General features: G+C 34.1%; 1 protein-coding gene across 4 annotated transcripts in view; it reads right to left on the reverse strand.

The window, feature by feature from the left end:
* Positions 1–21,707, reverse strand: part of ATRX (ATRX chromatin remodeler) — a 304,453-nt gene that overhangs the window by 36,117 nt on the left and 246,629 nt on the right. For all 4 annotated transcript variants that reach the window (XM_055337613.1, XM_055337612.1, XM_055337611.1 and 1 more), the window contains 3 exons: positions 21,320–21,428; positions 1,537–1,714; positions 63–257 (listed from right to left, as the gene is read on the reverse strand). In XM_055337613.1, the coding sequence (XP_055193588.1) occupies positions 63–257; positions 1,537–1,714; positions 21,320–21,428 (482 nt within the window). The remainder of the gene's footprint in view (positions 1–62; positions 258–1,536; positions 1,715–21,319; positions 21,429–21,707) is intronic.

Genomic DNA, 21,707 nt, shown 5'->3' on the forward strand with positions numbered 1-21,707 from the left:
ATAGTAAAATATCTTTGGTCCATGGTAGGTTTTGTTTGCGCTAATAATCTAAAGATGTTTACCTTTGGCAGCATGGGAGTATCCCTCTTCTTCTTTTTTTCTGAATTAGGGTCATCTAATAAGTCTGGCTCAAAAGTATAAAGTTCAGTAAGCTCATTCATGGTAAAATGACGCTCAACTTGCTGCTGATCAACAACTCGAAAAGATAGTGACTGCTTAGTTACTTGCCGATCATAAATCTTATCTTCCATGGTGCCCTTTGTAAAAAGAAGGAACAATATACAAATAAATAAATTTTGTACACATGAAACTTAAGGAGAAATTATTGGTTAATACAAAACAGCAAAACTTCATAGTAATACATTGCCATAAAGCAAGTTTTATTAGCAATGCTGCTTAATTCATGAGAGATTTCATCTGTTCACCATAGTTTACCTTGACAAAAAAGAAAACTACATTACTGATAATCATTCTTTATTACCTGACCAATATGCATTCAGGTCTTGCTTTATATATTTCTGTACTTAGTAGAAGAGTAGTCACCAAGGTGAACAGAAATAAAGAAGTGCATGAAATAAGATTTTAGAGGGTTATAAAAATAATAATTCAAGAGAGCAGTTTAATTCCTTCTCAGTGGAACATAATAAACTCTCAATAATCATTATAAATAGTCTTTCTATCAAGTCTTATTTTCTAGAATTCCAGGACAGAAAATTAACAAATACAATGCTCTATCTATAAAGAGCTTTTAGCTTAAATGATAGGAAGGGGGTTACACTACAGCTTGCCAATTATATTAAGTACTAAAGAAGATCAAATGAGCAAGGATCGATCCACCAATAAAATTCAGTTTCTGGTTCAAAAGCCCAGAGTTGGAGGCAGGTGAAAAGAATAGCATGTATTCCCAAAACAGATGTACCAGCAAAAATTCAACTTGATTCTATAAATCTATATTACCTTATATTGCATCCATCTCTTTGATTTTATCTCATTTTTCTTAAATTTCAATTTGTTTTTTAACATCTAAGTTTATATTTAAAGGAAATTACTTTAATATTCTTTTCTATAAAGTATTAAGCATTCTTTGTAATGATTCTTTGTTATTATAAGTTAACTGGTTCTTCCTATTTACCCATATTCTTCAAATTAAGAGAGTATCTGGTAGGGACTAAAAACAATTATCATTTGACCTTTACATCTATAAGCAAATTAGATTAACTTACTTGCTTTTCTATGTATGCTAAGTAAAGAACTATAAACTTTTAACTTTCCTGAACAAGCAAGAAAATTCCAAAACTGTTTACCCATGCAAATCCATCCCAATCTAGGAACGTTGACATTATAGACATGGATGAACTACAAAACAGAAAATCATGAGAAGCCAAAACTGACTTCCACTAATTTATGTATAGGTTAAGGTTGTTGTTTTCAATTTCATTTGCTTCTCTATAATGCATGTATGTTTGGCACTCCAAAAATATTATCAGTTTCACCCAAACTTTCACTACAAAAAAAGAATGTAAATTGTAAACCCACCTGAGCTAAGAACCTATATACATACACAGGTTTAGTTTGTCCAAAGCGATAAACTCTGAATATACTCTGGATGTCATAAGATGGATTCCAAGAAGCATCAAATATAATCACTCGATTAGCAGCTACCAGATTAATTCCAAGAGATCCTGCTTTGGTGGAAATGATAAACAATCGTCCTCTGAAAATAAAAACATGCATAAATGCTTTAGTAATAAGTGCTTCACAGATATTTTAATTATGATATGACCTTTTATTCCAAAGGCAGTTTTTTGAACAATCAGGAATTCAAAGAATTCTTTTCTCACTTACTGAAGAAAACAAGACATGTCTAAGGAGTCAGGTTGATGATTTACATGCCCAGGAAGAATCTTATTGCTGGAAAATGAGAGTCTGATTTAGGAATAAACATACATATGGAAAGCACATGTTTACAAGGTATTCATAGATTCTGAGTAAATGTAGAAAATCAATGTATAACTCAAAAGTCCATACTCTGTACAGTACTGTTATGAGCAAGCACTAAGTACATCAAAATGAAGGACAATACCCAAGGGCCTAAGTGTAGTAGTGGTGAATGATATGCAATTATAATATAGTGTAAAAAACATAGGGAGAGAAGTTAGATAGATGCAAGTTACTAAAGTAGCTAAAATCCAATCAAGAAGACAGAGGGCTTCAAGAAGGATGTGTTCAAAAAAGAAAAAAATACCAAAAACTGTAAGATACCTAGGAATAAACCCAACCAAAGCAGTAAAAGATCTGTACTCTGAAACTATAGAACACTTATGAAAGAAATTGAAGAGGATACAAAGAAATGGATAAACATTTCATACTCATGGACTTGAAGTATATTGTTAAAATGTCAATACTATGCAAAGCAATCTACATAGTTAATGAAATCCCTATCAAAATACGACCAGAATTCTTCACAAAGCTAAACAAACAATCCTAAAATTTGTATGGAACCACAAAAGACCCCAAATAGCCAAGGCAATCTTGAAAAAAAAAAGTAAAGCTAGAGGCATAATTCCAGACTTCAAGCTATATGACTAAGCTATAGTGATCAAGATAGTACGACACTGGCACAAAAACAGACATAGATCATTGGAACAGAATAAAAAACCCAGAAATGGACCCTCAACTCTATGGTCAACTGATCTTTGACAAAGCAGGAAAAGAATATCCAGTGGAAAAAAGTCTCTTCAACAAACAGTGCTGGGAAAACTGGACAGCCACATGTAGGAGAATCAAACTGGACCACTTTCTTACACCAAACACAAAATAAAATCAAAATGGATCAAAGACCTAAATGTGAGACAGGAATCCATCAAAATCCTAGAGGAGAACACAGGCAGCAACCTCCTTGACAATGGCCACAGCAACTCCTTACTAGACATGTCTCCTGAGGCAAGGGAAACAAAAGCAAACATGACCTACTGGGATTTCATCAAGATACAAATCTGCACAGTGAAAGAAACAATCAACAAAACTAAAAGGCAGCTTACGGAATTGAGGATATTTGCATATCAGATAAAGGGTTAGTATCCAAAATCTATAAAGAAGTTAACAAACTCAATACCCAAAACATAAATAATCTAGTTAAGAAATAGGCAGAAGACATGAATACACATTTTTCCAAAGAAGACATACAAATGGCTAACAGATACATGAAAAGATGCTCAACATACTCATCATCAGGGAAATATAAATGAAAACCACAATGAGATACTATCTCATATCAGTCAGAATAGCTAGAATTAACAACAAAGGAAACGACAGATGTTGGCAAGCATGTAGAGAAAGGGGAACCCTCTTACACAATGCAAACTGATGCAGCCACTCTGGAAAACAGTATTGAAGTTCCCCAAAAAGTAAAAAATAAAACTACCTTATGACCTAGCAATTACACTATTAGGTATTTAGCCAAAGGATATAACAATACTGTTTCAAAGTGGCACATGTACTCCCAATGTTTATAGCAGGAATGTCCACAGTAGCCAAACTAAGGAAAGAGCCCAGATGTCCACGGACTGATGAATGGATAAAGAAGATGTGGTAGGCACATACACACACACACACACACAAGAATATTACTCAGCCACCAAAAAGAAAGAAATCTTGCCATTTACAATGATATAGATGGAATTAGAGTATATTATGCTAAGCGAAATAAGTCAGAGAAAGACAAATACCAAATGATTTCATTCATGTGTACAACTTAAGAAACAAAACAGATAAACATAAAGGGAAGGGAAAAAAGAAAAGGAGGCAAACTGTAAGAGACTCTTAACTATAGAGAACAAAGTGAGGGTTGCTGGAGGGGACATGGGTGGGGGAAGGGTTAAATGGGAGATGGGTATCAAGGAGGGTAATTGTGATGAGCATTGGATATTATATATAAGTGATTAATCACTAAATTCTACTCCTGAAACCAATATTACACTATATGTTAACAAACTAGAATTTAAATAAAAACCTCAAAGAATAAAAAATAAATATAAAAAAAGAAAAACTGATAGATTACCTTCTGTGTTGGAACACAAGAATTTATATATCTGAGAATTTGGGAATGAATTAGTTGATAGGTTCACAGAAAACTAAGCAAATGTTAAAAAAGAAACCATTACCTGAAGAAAAAAAAAGAAACCATTACCTGAACAAAAATAAACATGTGCATAAAAAAGAGAAAAGTAATCACAGTACTGTAAATGGCTTACATGTGATTATTTACATAGTCAAAATTGCCCAAATTGATTTTGACAATATTATAAAAAATATGTTGAGAAAATAAGGAAAGGTGTGTGTGTACATGTGGGTAAATTCCCACCTTAGATTTTAGAAAGGATATATGAAAGTAAATACCAGAAAAATTGCCAAGAGTTGAAACCAGTTACCTGCAGTAATTCAAGCATCACGTGTAGGAAGGTGATGGTCAAGGGACTGGTTTTGATCTCAAGCCTTACAGAATGGTTTTTTAAGAATATGTAAATATATTACTTTGATGTAAACAAAACTTTAATTTAGAAAGATTTTATGTAACATTTTTTGAAAATAAAAAAAAGAAAATATAAACAAATTTAAAGAAAAAAACTACTCAGTTCCAATCCCCAGAAACAACCTCCATTCAAATTATGGTGTATTTCCTAAGGTTTCTTTTTTCTTTTTCTTTTTTTTATTCATAGACACACAGAGAGAAAGAGAGAGGCAGAGACACAGGCAAAGGGAGAAGCAGGCTCCATGCAGGGAGGCCGACGTGGGACTCGATCCTGGGATTACACCCTGGGCTGCAGGCGGTGCTAAACCACTGTGCCACCGGGGCTGCCCAGGTTTCTTTTTTCTAAGAATATATAGTTTGTTCATATTATGAGCATTTCCTCCAATTTCTTGGTAAACATCAAGCTTGGTAGCTAAACAATATTCTATTGGATGACTATATGATTTGTTTACTGTTGGCCAACTTAAGAGTGAGAAAACCCTTGGAAGATAATAAACTCTCAAAATTCTCTATAAAATGCTTTTATACACCAAGCCTTACTTTCTATAATTTCATGAAGGGAAATTAATGACTAAAATGCCATACGCTTATACATTATAAACGAAAATGTGGGCAGCCCTGGTGGCGCAGCGGTTTAGCGCCGCCTGCAGCCCGGGGTGTGATCCTGGAGACCCGGGATGGAGTCCCATCGGGTTTCCTGCATGGAGCCTGCTTCTCCCTCTGCCTGTGTCTCTGCCTCTCTCTCGCTCTCTGACTGAATGAATAAATAAATCTAAATAAATAAATAAATAAATAAACAAACAAACTAACTAAAATGTGAAGCTCAAAATTTAAATAACAGGAAAGAGCTTACAATTAAGAAAAATCCCGTACAAAATAAACACAGGTACTCAATTCATGTTTTTTTTTTTAAATGATAGTCACACAGAGAGAGAGAGAGAGAGAGAGAGAGAGAGAGAGGCAGAGACATAGGCAGAGGGAGAAGCAGGCTCCATGCACCGGGAGCCCGATGTGGGACTCGATCCCGGGTCTCCAGGATCGCGCCCTGGGCCAAAGGCAGGCGCCAAACTGCTGCGCCACCCAGGGATCACTCAATTCATGTTTTATATTAATTTGGAGCTATCACATATCTGAGAATATAGGCCATAGAAATGATCAGAAATATAAGAATATATATTTATTCACAGTTATTTATGAGATCATAAGGTTGAAAATAAAGAATATGTACACAAAGAGGACTAGATTACATTCTACCTATTCAATGAGTTACATAACAAATAAAAATCTATAATATTATGTGAAAAAAGCAGGATATAGAATATTATCAAGTATAATTGCATCTGCACTAAAAATCAAAACATACATGCTTACAATGTTAATAGTTCTCTTGGGTCAGTGGAATTATGATATTTATTTTCTTCTTTATATTTCTCTATAATACTCATTATAGAGAACAAACTGTGCTTTCTTTAGTTAGTGGACATATTTAAGGGATTATGAACAACTGGGTCTCCATTATTATTCCAGTTGTTTACATCTATTCCATACCAGTGAAAGGATCAAGCATATAGAATGGCATAAACTATGTAGGTTAAAAACACACACAAACACACACAGAAAAAAACAGGAAACCTCGTAGAGAGCTTCACAATTGTTTGTTATCTATCCAGTAATTAAGAGTTGAATGGGCTTAATAAAAGCATGTTTATGAAGCTGCTATGCATCCCTGAGCTAGATTGCTAATACAAAAGATGAAAAAATATCCAGTCACTGCACTAAAGGAGTGCAATTACAAGACAAAAAAAAATCTGCAGTCTAATTTACAATAATGGAGGCATTTATTTACATGGTATTGATGTGATCAATGACATATTCTGGTTTATAAAACCATGTACGTGGGAAACAAAACTATGTAATTTTATGCCCAATGAAAAATAAAGTGAAGTAAATGAACAAGTATTCAGAATATTTTACATCTATTTAACCTTTAATATTATTCAGTATGGAATATGTAAATCCATACTGAGATAAACTAACCAGGATATTTTTAGATTTTCCTAACACTAATACATCAGCATTAAAATATACAAACAATTAAAATATGAACTATTTGAATAATGCTGCTATAAACCTTCTGGGTATATGCTTTGGACATGTAAGCATTTCTGATATACCCAAGAGTAGAATTGCTGGGTCATGGGGTATGTATATAGCACTGTTAAAGCTGAACAAATAGTTCCCCAAAGTGGTTACTCCAATTTACATTACCACCAGCAGTGTGTGAGAGTTTCAATTGTTCCAGATCCTTGATAACTCATGATATTACCTGTTTTAATTGTAAACTTAAAAAAAAATAGCTTCAGGTTCACAAGAATTCGTAACAGTAGTTTAGAGAGTTCACATGTACCCTTCATCCAGTTCATTAGGATAATGATAACAACTTATATAACTACAGTACATTGTCAAAACCAGGAAATAATGTTGGTACAATACTGTTAACTCAAGCTTATTTGATTTCACCAGTTCTTATAAGTACTTTTTTGTTTGGTGTATAGCTTTATGAAATTCATCATATATGTAGGATCAGGCAACCATTATCAGAAGCATGACATAGAACTGTTCCATCACCACAAAAAAATCCTCTTTCGTGTTATCCCTTAATATTTACACCTTCTCCCCACCAACCCTAATCCCTGACAACCACCAATCTGTTCTCCATCACTATAATTTTGTCACATCAAGAATGCCATATGAAAGGAATTATATAGTATGTAATCTTTTGAAAGCGGCATTTTTCATTCAGCATAATGCCCTTGAGATTCATCCAAGCTCTATGGATCAGTACCAATAGTTCATTCCTTTTTATTGTGAAGTACTATTCCAAGATATAGATATAACGTAATTGGTTTATCCACTCACATGTCATAAGACACTTGGGTTATTTCCAGTTTTTGACTATTGCAAATAAAGCTGCTATGGACACCTACCTGTGTATAGGTTTCTATATGAAAATAAGTTTTCATTTCTCTGGCATAAATTTTCAAAAGTGTGATTGCAAGGTTCAATGGTAAGAATATGGTTGTTTAGTTTTTAAAAAAACAACCACCAAGTTGTTCTCCAGGAAGAGTGGCTGTGCCATTTTACATTCTTATCAGCATTGTAGGAGAGATCCACTTTTTCTGCATCCTTACCAGCATTTGGTAGTGTTACTATTTTTAATTTTAGCCATTCTGATAAATATGAAGTGCCATCCTGTTGTGGTTTCAGTTTACATTACCCTATTGGCTAATGATGAACATTTTTTCAAGCGTTTATTTACTGTGCATAGATCCTTTTAAATGAAATGTCAGTTGCAGTCCTTTGTCAATTTTCTAACTGAAAATTACAGGTTTTCTTACTGTTACATTTAAAGAATTTTTATACATTCTGAATATGATCCCTTTATTAAATATGCTATTTTGCAAATATTTTCTCTAAGTCTGTGGCTTGTCTTTTTCTTTTCTTAACAGGGTCATCATAGACAAAAGGTTTTAATTTTGATTGTCCAATTATTGACTTTTTTCTTTAATAGATTGTATCACTTTGGTGTCATGACTAAAAAAAAATCTTTGCCTAAATTTAGTTCCTGAAGATTTTCCTCTCTGCTTTCATAAACAAGTATAATGTTTCACATTCAGATTTATGACCCATTTGACTTGATTTTTGAGTAGGGGTAAGGGTTAGGTCAAGGTTTGTTTAAGTCTACGAATATCCAATTGTTTCAATTCCATTTGTCGAAGAGACTACCCTCTCTTCACTGAAACAGTTTCCCACAGTTTATCAAAACAGTTTTTTAAATAAATTTTATTTATTTAGTCATGAGAGACACAGAGAGAGAGGCAGAGACATAGGCAGAGGGCAAAGCAGACTCCCTGCAGGAATCTGATGCGAAACTCGATCCCAGGACCCCAGGATCATGAACTGATCCCAGGACCCCAGGATCATGAACTGAGCCAAAGGCAGATGGCTCAACCACTGAGCCACCCAGGCATCCCTCAAAAATGTTTTTAACTTGCATTTCTCTGATGATAAAAAAAGAGAAGTACCTTTTTGTTGCACATGTTTATTGGCCATCGGCATACCATAAAGTCCTTCTGAAGTTCTTTTCTCATCTTTCTATGGGAATATATGGTTTATCCTACTCATTTTTAAGAATTCTTTGTATATTCTGGCTAAGGGTCCTTTTTGGATCTATGTATTGAAAGTAGCTTCCCCTAGGTATTTGCAAATGACATATCCAATAAGGGGTTAATATCCAAAATATATAAAGAGCTTATACAGCTCAACACCAAAAAAACTCAAGGGGGTTCCCCAGGGGATCTGAATAGAAATTTTTCTAAATAAGACATAAAGATGATCAATAGACACATGAAAAGATGCTCAACATCACTATTCATCAGGGAGCTACAATTCAAAACCACAATGAGTTATCTCACACCTGTCAGAATGACTAAACCAAAAACACAAGAAATAACAAGTGTTAGTAAGGATGTAGAGAAAAAAAGAACCCCTGTGCATTGTTGGTGGGGATGCAAATTGGTACAGTCACTGTGGAAACAGTATGGAAGTTCTCAAAAAATTAAAAATAGAATTACCATATGATAGTAATTCCACTACTGGGCATTTACCCAAAGAAAATGAAAAAACACTACTACAAAAAAGATATGCACCCCTATGTTTAATTATAATAGCACTATTTACAATAGCCAAGATATGAGAACAACCTAAGTGTCCACTGATAAATGAATGGGTAAAGAAGATGTGGTATGTGTATACACACACACACACACACACACAATGGAATATTACTCAGCTATAAAAAAGAACAAGATCGTGCCACTTGAGACAACATGGATGGACCTAGAGAGTTTACTGCTAAATGAAATAAGCCAGACAGAGAAAGACAAATACCATATGATTTCACTCATGTGGAAATTAAGGGAAAAAATGAACAAAAAAGAGACGACGAAACACCAGACTCTTAAATACAAATACAGAGAACTGATGGTTGCCAGAGGGGAAGTGGGTGGTGGAGGGGTGTAATAGATAAAGAGGATCAAGACTATGTTTATTTTGATGAGCACTGAGGAATGTATAGAACTGTTGAATCATATTCTATACCTGAAAGTAATGTGACACTGTATGTTAATTTTACTTCAATAAAAAAAAATGAAAACAAACCTCAAAACAAACAAAAGGTATGCCTGTATTAGCACAGAAACTCTAACCATGGTTATATCTGGTCTACTGAATTACAAATATTAACATTTACTGTCTGTGTGTTTTTCCATATTATCTTTTAAAATGAGAAAATAGCTTCTACTTTGTGGCTTGCCTTTTCATTTTCTTAAAAATATATTTTATTTATTTATTTGAGAGAGAGGAGAGAAAGAGAGAGAGAGAAGAGAGTGAGCAGGGGGAGGAACAGAAGGAGAGAGACAAGCAGACTTCACACTGAGCATGGAGTCTGATACAGAGCTCAATCTCATGACCCTGAGATCATGACCTGAGCTGAGATCAAAAGTCAGATACTTAACTGACTGAGCCACCCAGACACTCTTTGCCTTTTAGGTTTTAATATGAAATTCCTTTGATGACTAGAATTCTTAATGAAGTTCAACTTATCAATTTTCCTTTTATGGTTAGTACTTTGTGTGTCTTGTTTATGAAATTTTTCTTTTCTCTTTTTTTTTTTGTTGGAGACAGAGCAAGCATGTAAGGGGGGAAGGGGCAGAGGGAAGGAGGAAGAGAGAGGGAGAGAGGGAGAATCTCAAGCAGACTCCCTGCTGAGTGTGGATGCCCCCCCTCTCTCCCAATCACCAACACAGCACTCAATCTCTCTACCCTGAGATCATAACCTGGACTGAAATCACGAGTCGGACTCTTAGCTGACTGAGCCATCCAGGCACCCCTATGAAAGCTTTCTTAATGTAGATCACGAAAATATTCTTTGCTGTTTCCTTCTAAAACTTTTGTTTTACCTTCCACATTTAAACCTATAAACCACTTGGAATTAGTTATCAGGGAAGTACAGATTAAGACAATCAAGCCTTACCAGTACATATCTATCACAACATCTTAAAAAAAAACAGACATTGTCAAGTGATCATGAGGATAAAGAACAACTGAAACACCTATATGCTACTGGACAGAGTCCAAATTGGTACAATCATTTTTGGAAAACTGTTTTGGCAATATAAGCTAAAGCTGAATATACACGTACCTATTATTCTGCAATCTCACTACTGGGCATATATACAACAGAAACACATATACATATGTTTGCCAAATGACAGATAAAACAATCTTTAAAAAGCTGAACCTTTGGACTTACTCTTCTGGAAAGATGAGAGTAGACATACTGTTCTATATTCCTCACAATAAGTAAAGCTAAAGACTCTGGACATCATATATAAAACAATCATAAAAAGTTTCTGAAAAGTGAGGAGAAAGAGACAGACTGGCTAGGGACCTTGGGTCCTAAGGAACAACATGGCACTGAGTTCCACAGGCTTTCCTTTTGTCTCATACATCCCAGAATGAGTGCTAAAGAACCCAGCAACCTGGAAATGCCAGTAGATGTTGCCAAATATCTCCAAGAAAAATCCTGCTCTCTCTAGCCAAAGGACCACACAAGGGACAACCCAGAAAGACAGAAAACTTTAAAATAAACATTAAAACCACTCAATTCCAGTCAAAGAGTACAGAAAAATATGGTATGTTTCTACCCTTGTCACTAAAGGTTAAGTGGGGGAGTTCAGACTGCTACCCTCACATAGTTGTAACATTGCCAAAGTGGTGTCAGAGACACCCTCCCAGCCAGGATATTATCAGCAGCAACCTAGTGGATAGACTGAACTCTCATTCTCTACTGACAGTAAATGAGGCGGGTGACCTCATCTTCCATCAGAACATGTGTCAAAAGAGGTCTGTTATAACAGAAGATTGAAGTAAGATCCAGTCTCATGACATAATAAACAAAATGTCCAGTTAAAATAGATCTCTGTCTCGGGTGCAGTGGTTGAGTGTCTGCCTTTGGTTCAAGTTGTGATCCCGGGATTCTGGGATCAAGTCTCACATCAGGCTCCCTGCAGGGAAGCCTGGTTCTCCCTCTGCCTATGTCTCTGCCTCTCTCTCTGTGTCTCTCATGAATAAATAAATTAAAAATAAATAAAAAAAATAAAATAGATCTCTGTCATAACAAGAACCAGTAAAATCTCAACTTCAGTGAGAAAAGACAAGCAGGAGATACCAACACTGAGATGACATAAATGTTAGAATTGTCTGACAAAGATGGAAAAAGTAGCTATATAAAAAATGCTTCATTAAGCAATTATTAACACACCTGAGACAAATGAAAAACAAAAACAAACAGCCTCAGCAGAGAAATACAAGACATAAAGAACAATCAAATGGAAATTTTAGAACTGAAAAATACAATAAAAAACTCAATAGATGGACTAAACAGAATATAAAGAACAGAGATTTAGGAACTTTGAAAACAGACCAATAGAAATGACCCAATCTAAACAACAGGCAAAGGGGCATCTGGGTAGCTCAGTTAAGCATCTGTCTTTGGCTCAGGTCATGATCTTAAGGCCCCGGGCCTGAGACTCAAGTCAGACTCCCCACTCAGAGGGGAGTTCTGCTTCTCCTTCTCCCTCTGCCATTCATTCCTGCTCGTGCTCTCTCCAGCTCTCAAATAAATAAATATTTTTAAAAATAAAAATAAAAAAATAAACAACAGGTAGAAATCAAATTTTAAAAAGCTGGAAAAACAAAACATCAGCTCAGGGACCTATAGGACTATAATAAAAGATCTAACGTTTTTCTCATTTGGAGTCCTAAAAGGGAGTTAAAATAGTATTTGAAAGAAATAATGGCTGACAATTACCAAAATCTAGGATGAAACACAAACTTACAGATTCAAGAAGTTGAATGAAAAACAAACAGGGACTCATACCAAGACACACCATAGTCAAACTTCTGAAACTAAGATAAAAAAAAATCTTGAAAGAAGCAAGAAACGGGACCTACTGACAGGAAAGAAAAACAATTTGAAAAACAGAAGGTTTTTAAAAAATTAAATACATTTAACATAAAGTAGTGTGTAAAATTAAGGTGCATAAAATGTTAGTTTGATATTTATATATTGTAATTATACATATGTACAATACATATAAATTGTTATATGGTTGCCACTGTAGCAACAGTTAACACCTCTATCATGTTAAATAATTATCATTTCTTTTAACTGGTTGGAATAATTTCTAGTCCCTTAGGAATTTTAGAGATTATAATAAAATATTGTAATCTACATTCACTTATTGGCTTAGCCACTATGAAAAAACATATGGAGTTTCCTCAAAATATTAAAAATAAATCTACCATATGATCCAGTAATTCCATTTCTGGGTATATATACAAAAAAAAATGAAAGTAAGATGTCATAGAGACATACGCACTCTCCTGTTTAGTGCAGCATTATCCACAATAGCCAAGATATAAAAAACAACCTAAGGGCCCATCAACAGATAAATGGATAAAAAAGATATGGTATATATACAATGGGACAGTATTCAGTCATGAGAAAAAAAGGACACCCTGCCACATATGGCAACATGAATATACCTTGAGCACATTATACTAAGTGATATAAGAGAAAGACAAATACTGCATGGTATCACTTATATGTGAAATTCAAAAACCCAACTCAGTAAAACAGTAGGTTTCTCATAAGAAATTATGAAATCCTGAAGGAAGTCGTATAACATTTTTCAAGTGCTGAAAGAAGAGAACTGCCAACCCATCATTCTATATCCATCTAAAATAAAATAATCTTAATAAATGAAGGGCAAATCAAGAAATTCTCATATGAAGGTACTCAGAAAATTTGTTGCCAGCAGATCTGCCCTAAAAGAATGACTAAAGAAATTTCTCTGTAGAGAGAATGGAAATGATAAAGAAGAAATACTGAAACATTAGGAAGGAACACTGACACATTAGGAAGAAACAATAAAAAGAAAACTGAGTGAATAAAATAGATTTTCCTTCTAATTTTTCTAAATTATGTTTAATAATTGAAGAAAAATTATTACACTCTCAGATGTGGTAATCTATTTATGTAGAGAAAATACTTAAGACAATTATAAATGGGGAAGAGAAAGAAATGTAAGGGCATAACATTTCTACATTTCAATCAAAATGGTAAACTGATGACATTAGTAGACTATGATAAATTATGTCCCTATAATATAATACTTAAAGCAACCACTATGAAAGTTACACAAAGATACTTAGTGTACTAAAGAATACTATAGATGAATAAAAATACAATTTCATAAAAGGTAAAAGTAACCCATAGGAAGGGTAGAATAAGAAATCAGAAAAAAAGAAAGAGAATAAATTGAACAAAAAATAAAATGGCAGCCTGAAGCCTTATATTAATTGTAAATAGCTGTATACCTGAAACTAACATAATGTTTTTTGTCAATATTTCAATTAAAGATTTAAGTGATTTATATACACCATTTAGCTGAGACCAACATATATATACACAATGAAATATTAGTCAGCCATCAGAAAAGATGAATACCTACCATTTACACTGACATGGATGGAACTGGAGGGTATTTTGCTGAGTGAAATAAGTCAATTGGAGAAAGACAATTATCATATGGCTTCACTCATATGTGGAATATAAGAAATAGTGAAAGGGACCATAAAGGAAGGGGGTAAATTAAGTGGAGAAAAATTAGAGAGGAAGACAAGCCATGAGAGATTCCTAACTCTGGGAAACAAACAAATGGTTGCAGAAGGGGAGGTGGGGGGTACAGGGTAACTGGGTGAGGGCATTAAGGAGGGCACATGATGAGATGAGCACTGGGTGTTATACCATATGTTGGCAAATTGAATTTAAATAAAATTTTTAAAAAAGAGAGAGACCGGGATCCCTGGGTGGCGCAGCAGTTTGGCGCCTGCCTTTGGCCCAGGGCGCGATCCTGGAGACCCGGGATCGAATCCCACGTCAGGCTCCCGGTGCATGGAGCCTGCTTCTCCCTCTGCCTGTGTCTCTGCCTCTCTCTCTCTCTCTCTCTCTCTCTCTCCTCGCTGTGACTATCATAAATAAATAAATAAAATAAAAATTAAAAAAAAAAAAGAGAGAGACCAAAAGAATAGGTAAAACAAACAAGCAAACAAACATGACTCAAACATATGCTGTCTACAGGAAGCTCACTTCAAATATAATGAAATAGGTGGGTTGAAAGTAAAAAGATTAAAAAGGATACACCATATAAACAGCAATCAAAATAAAGTAGGAGTGATTATATTAATATTAGATAAGGTAGGTCTCAGAGCAAACAAAATAACAAGGGATAGAGAGGAACACGGCAACCCTAAATGTGTACACACCAAACAACAAGTTGAAAATTTAAGCAAAACTGAAAGGAGAAACAGAAAAATACACAATTATAGTTGGAGGCTTCAACCCCCCTCTCTCAAAAATCGATAACCCAATTAGACAAAAATCAGCAAGGATAAAGAAGAACATAACCCCATCAAAGAAGATCAGATCAATATTTACAGAATACAACACCCAACAACAGCAAAATACACATTCTTCTCAAGGGCTAATATACAATATACCAAGATATACCATATCTTCAGCCATACAACAAAACAACAAATTTAAAGGAACTAAAATCATACAGAACATGTTCTCTGCACAGAACTGAATCAAACTGGAGTAACAACAAAATAATGCAAATCTTCAAATATCTGGAAATTAATATACTTTCTAGCTATGAGTCAAAAAGGAAGTCGCCAAGAAAACAATAACAATAAATTGAATGGAAATGAAAATACAACATGTCAATATAAGGCCCAGCTAAAGCAATGGTGAGAGGGAAATTTACAGTACTTAATATTTACATTAGAAAAAAGGGTAAGTCTTAAATTTGTAATCCAAAGTTCTACCTTAACAAAGTAAAAAAAGATGAGCAAAATAAAGTCAAAGCAAGATGAAACTGAAAGCAGGAAAAAAAAAACCAGAAAAATCAGTAAACCAAAACACTGGTTCTTTGAAGACCAATAAAATTGACAAACCTCTAGCAAATTTATGTCAAACAAGCAAATACATAAATTACCAATGGTATCAATGAAAGAAAGGCCATCACAATGAAAGAAAAAAAGACCCTGCAGATATAAAAACAATAATAAGGGAATGTTATGAACAATTCTATACATAAATTTGAAATTTAGTTGAAACAATTCCTCAAAAAGCACAAACTTCACAACTCATTAAACATGAAATAATTTGAATGATCCTATAACTATTAAGGAAATTGAATTAATGATTTAAAAATTTTCCAAAAAATATTCAAAGCTAGGAAATGTCACTGATAAATTCTACCAAAAATTTAAGATTAATCAACACAAATTCTATGTCTCTTTTAGAAAATACAAGGAAAAACACTTCAACTCCTTTTATGAAGCCAATACTATCCTGATACCAAAATCAGATACAGTACAAAAAAAAAAAACTGGATACAGACCAATATCTCATAAACATCCCTCAGCAAAATATCAGCAAATAGAACCTTTAGTATACAAAAATAATTATATACCATGTCCAAATGGGGTTTATTCCAGGGATGCAAAGCTGGTTCAATATTTGAAAATCAATTTATATACCATATAACAGACTATAGAAGAAAACATCAATATCAAATGAGAAAGAAAAAGCATCTGACAAAATTAAATACCCATTCAAATAAAAACTCTCAGCAAACTAGAAACAGAAGGGAAATTCCTCAACTTGATAAAGAATATCTAAAAAAGTTATACAGCTAACATAGTTAATCAACATTGAAAGCTCTTAATATGAAGAATGCAAGAATGTTCACTCTCATCATGGCTACTTAACATATTATTGAAGTTGTAGCCAGTGCAGTATGACAAGAAAGGAAATAAACAGCATACAGATCAGAAAGGTAGAAAAAGTAAAACTATCCTTACTTGCAGATGACATAATGGTCTAGTAGAAAAATCTCAAAAAATCTACAAAATAAACTCCTAGAACAAGTAAGTGAGTTCAGCACGATCTCAGGTAACAAGATCAACACAAAAGTCAATTGCATCTCTTCATACTAGCAATGAACATGCAAAACCCCAAATTAAAAACATGACATCATATATAGTCATTCAGAAAATTAAAAAATCTAACTGTAAACTTAACAAAACAAATATAGGACTTATGTGCTGAAAATTATAAACACTGAGGAAAGAAATAAAAGATCCACATAAATAGAAAAAAATATGTTCACAGAAAGTTCAATATACTAAAAATATCAATCCCCCCGCAATGCTAAGATATTTAATGCAATTCCTATTACAAGCCTTGCAAGACATTTGCAGATATATGAATGTTCTAAAATTTATATATGAAAGCAAAGATATTAGACTAGCTAAAACAATTTGGAAAAAGTAGAATAAAGTAGGAGATGTCATTCAATCTGTCACTAAAGCTTAATCTACAGCTACAATATTCAAGACTATGTGGCAATGGCAGAATGACATACATACAGACCAATGGAATAGAACAGTGAACCAAGAAATAATCCCATCCGAGTATAGCCAACTGATTTCTCACAAAAGTGCAAAAGCAATTTGGTTGAGAAAGGATGGCTTTTTTTAACAAATGATGCTAGAGCAACTGGATATGCATGGACATAAAAAAGAGAAAGAGAAAAAATGAATTTGACCTAAATCTCACATTTTCTAGAAGAATACCTCAAAATGCACCTCAGACTTAAACATAAAATATAAATTGTAAAATGTAAAACTATAAAACCAGAACACAAGAGAAAATCTGTATGACCTAGGGCTTGTGGAAGAATTCACAGACTTGACACCAAAAACAGGATATAAAAAATTAACAAAGTAGACTTGATCAAAACTAAAAACTTTTGCTCTGTGAACAACCTTGTGAAGGGGATGAAAAGACATGCTGTAGACTGGCAGAAAATACTGGCAGACCACTTATCAGACAAATGACTCATATCTAACTCATATGAAGAATTTTCAGTGGGGAAAAATTAGAGGAAGACAAACCATGAGAGACTCGTAACTCTGGGAAAACAAAGGGTTGCAGAACAGGAGGAGGATGGGGGGATGGGGATGGGATGACTGGGTGACAGGCACTAAGGAGGACACTTGATGGGACGAGCACTGGGTGTTATACTGTATGTTGGCAAATTGAATTTAAATAAAAAATTAAAAAAATAAACTCCAACTTTGTAGAAAAAAAAATTTTGAAAACTGAACAAAATGGGCAAAAGACACAAACATTTCACTAAGGAGGATATACAGATATCAGATAAACTTATGAAAAGACTGTTCAACATAACCAGCTATCAGGGAAATGCAAATTTAAGACAGAATGAGATACCACCACACACCCATCAGAACAGCCAAGATAAAAAAAAATAGAAATAATACCAAATGCTGGTGAGGATGCAGAAAAACTTAATCTTTCACACTTTATTGGTGGGAATGCAGAAAGGTACAGCTACTCTGGAAAACAGCTTGGCAGTTTCTTAAACAAGTTACTTACCTATTGCAAATCTAGCTATTATAAACTGGGCATTTATACTAGAGAAATGAAATTTCAAGTCTACACTAAATCTGTACACACAACATTCACAGTAGCTTTTTTTTTAAGATTTATTTATTTGAGAGAGAGAAAGAGAGCAGGCAGGGAAGGACAGAATGAGAGGAAGACAAGCTGACTCCTTGCTGAGTGGGGAGCCCAACATGGGACTTAATCCCAGGACCCTGAGATCATGACCTGAGCAAAACTCAAGAGCCAGATGTTTAACCGACTAAGCCATCTAGGTACTCTCCAGCTACAGCAGCTTTATTTGTAAGAGCCAAACCTCGAAACAACCAAAATGCTCTGTAATAGATGTACAGGTTGCCTTAAACAAATCCATACATCCATACCATGAATACTACTCTGTAATAAAAAGGAATGAACTATTGATATACAGGACAATTTGAATGGAACTAAAGGGCATTATACTGAATGAAAAAAAAATCTCAAAAGATCACACATAGTAGGATGTCATTTATATCAGTCTTGATGTGAAAAATTATAAACATGGAAAACAAATTAGTTATTGCCAGAAGTTAGGGATAGTGGTGAACTCAGTGGAAAGAAGTGTAAACTATATAAGGGTAGTAGGAAAGCAATCTCCGTGGTGATGGTTTATATACCTGATTTCAGGGGTTGTTACAAGAATATCTATATATGTGATAAAAAAAGGCATAGATATATACTTTGAACTAGTGTCAATTTCTTGCTTTTGAAATTATAGGTATGTAAAGGAAAATTACATGAAGTGTTCACAGGACCTCACTGCCTATCTCTACAAGTTCCTGTGAATCTATAACTATTTCTAAATAAAAAGTTAAAAAGAACAGTATTAAAGATAACTAGGGACCCAAGACTATTGAAACCTGCTCCCTGGTCTCACAAGACAGCATTAGAAATGGTCATTATCTTAAAGTTTATCTTAATGTGTCTTTCCAACTACTTTACCGTAATAATATTTATTATGTTTTCTGAAAATTACTGAGTCATGAGAAAACAGAAGATAGATAGACAAATATAATCTCTAACATTTGTGGACTTAATCTCGACAGGTTTAGCTACTCAAGAGTAACTCTTCTAATATATACGTATATATACACACATACACACACATATATATACACAAATATATATACATATACACATACATACATGGGGGGAAGGAGAGGGAGAAGATGAATTTGAATCAGATACTTTTAGTCATATATTTAGGGCAGTTAATATGCTAGTAAGTATACCAAGATGACAGTACAGCATCCAAATCTCAATGTTGTTCCCCAATGGTCATCAAATATGAATGGCATGTTTCTGTGATATTTACAAATTCAGGAAACTGCGTAAGTTGAAGGTTTAGTTTGTTTGACAGACTACATGAGGATTACAAAATAAAATTACTTCATGTAGAAATAATTTTTAGGAACATGGCAAACAGAACACAAAAATGTACTTACTCTTTAAACAGTTATTTAATCATATGCTTGTATAACCTAACTGTACTCAACCATTCCTTTGTAAGATCTCCCAGACTATATGGATTTTAAATACCTAATAGAATATATTCTTCCTATGGTCTACCTGGAATTTCTCTAGCATTAACCCTAAGTGTAACTCAGGACTCTGCTAGAATTAAAACATGTTTTACATACACAGCATGGTATCTTTTAGGCTTTAAAAGATTTACTAAGGCATACTCTGGCCTTCTTGTCATTAAACTAAGAAAATGTTTTTTTAAAGACCATGCTTTCATATGTATGGGTGTGTGCATATGTTTATATGAATGTATATATATATATATTCTCTTCCAAATGCAGTTCAAGCCTGTTAATTGCTAACAGTTAAAAGCAGCATCAGGGATCCCTGGGTGGCGCAGCGGCTTGGCACCTGCCTTTGGCCCAGGGCGCAATCCTGGAGACCCGGGATCGAATCCCACATCAGGCTCCCGGTGCATGGAGCCTGCTTCTCCCTCTGCCTGTGTCTCTGCCTCTCTCTCTCTCTCTCTCTCTCTCTCTCTCACTGTGTGCCTATCATAAATAAATTAAAAAAAATTAAAAAAAAGCAGCATCAACAACACATATATAACACACGCCATGCCTACAGTGGTTTAAAGTATAAGATTCAAATTTCTGCAGAAGATAAAGAGATCAGGAATATTTTGTCAATTCTGAAAGCCTCTATCAGATTTGTCACCAAAGATGATATAAAAATGGCCAATAAGCACATGAAAAGATGCTCAGTATCAATTATTGGTGAAATGCAAACTAAAATCACATGAAATACAATTACATAGCTATTAGAATGGGGAAAAAAAAACCCACAATAATATCAAGCACTGAAAAGGATGCAGAACAACTGGAACTCTCATACACTGCTGATGGGAATGCAAAATTGTACTTCTTTGGAAAACTAATTGGCAGTTTCTTACAAAGCTAAACACAAACTTACCATACAACCCAGCAATTGCACTCCTAGAAATATCAATAGGTCACACAAAAATTGACACATGAATGTTTGGAGCTTCAATTTTAATTCCAAAATCTGGAAACAACTCAAATATCTCTCAAGTGGATATGCCTAAACAAACTGTAATACACCCATACAATGGAGTACTACTCAACAATAAAAAGAAACTACTGACATATGCAATAAAATGAGTAAATCTCAAATATTTTGTAATGTGAAAGAAGTGAGACTCAAAAGGCTCCAACTCTATGATTCCATGAGTGAATTTCTTGAGATGTGATGAAACCATTTTATATCTTGACTATTTTGCATGTCAAAAATTGTAAAAATACACACTATAATGACTGAATTTTACTATATGTAGATTTAAATATTTTGGGGGGATTTAAAAAATATTTTATTTATTTATTTGAGAGAAAGAGACTGTGAGAGAGTGTGAAATGGGGGCGGGGGGCAGAGAGACAAACAGACTCTGAGCTGAGCACAGAGCCCAATGTGGGGTTCCATCTTACCACTCTGAGATCATGTTGTGAGCAGAAATCAAGAGCGGGCCACTTAACCAACTGAGCCACCCAGGAGTCTCAGATTTACAATTATTTTTAAAAAATTATCTATACAAACCAAAAGTTTCCTACCTCACATTAGTTTCATCATTAAATTCTTCAGCCCATTTTTTCCTTGATTGTGCAGTAGTAGAACCATCTAAACGGTAATAGTCAATGTTTCGCAGCCACTTCCCTTCACCTGAAAATTTAACAACAAAAGGAACGAGAGATTTGGTATATATTGTTCTGCTAGTAATAACAGATTTTCTTCCCTGCTCACCATTTAAAATCTGGTTATATGTATTTTATTTGCATAGCAAAATATAATTTTTTAAATCAAAGTATAATTCACTATATTACAAATTAATTCACTACAGATTATTTCCAATAGATACTGAATAGCAAAGGTACTTTTAAAAATTATTTCATCTACATGTGAATTTCTTAAAAGATTTCCTTGATTAGAATCCTTTAAAAC

This window comes from Nyctereutes procyonoides, unplaced genomic scaffold, assembly GCF_905146905.1.
Source record: "Nyctereutes procyonoides isolate TBG_1078 unplaced genomic scaffold, NYPRO_anot_genome, whole genome shotgun sequence".
Taxonomy (NCBI): domain Eukaryota; kingdom Metazoa; phylum Chordata; class Mammalia; order Carnivora; family Canidae; genus Nyctereutes; species Nyctereutes procyonoides.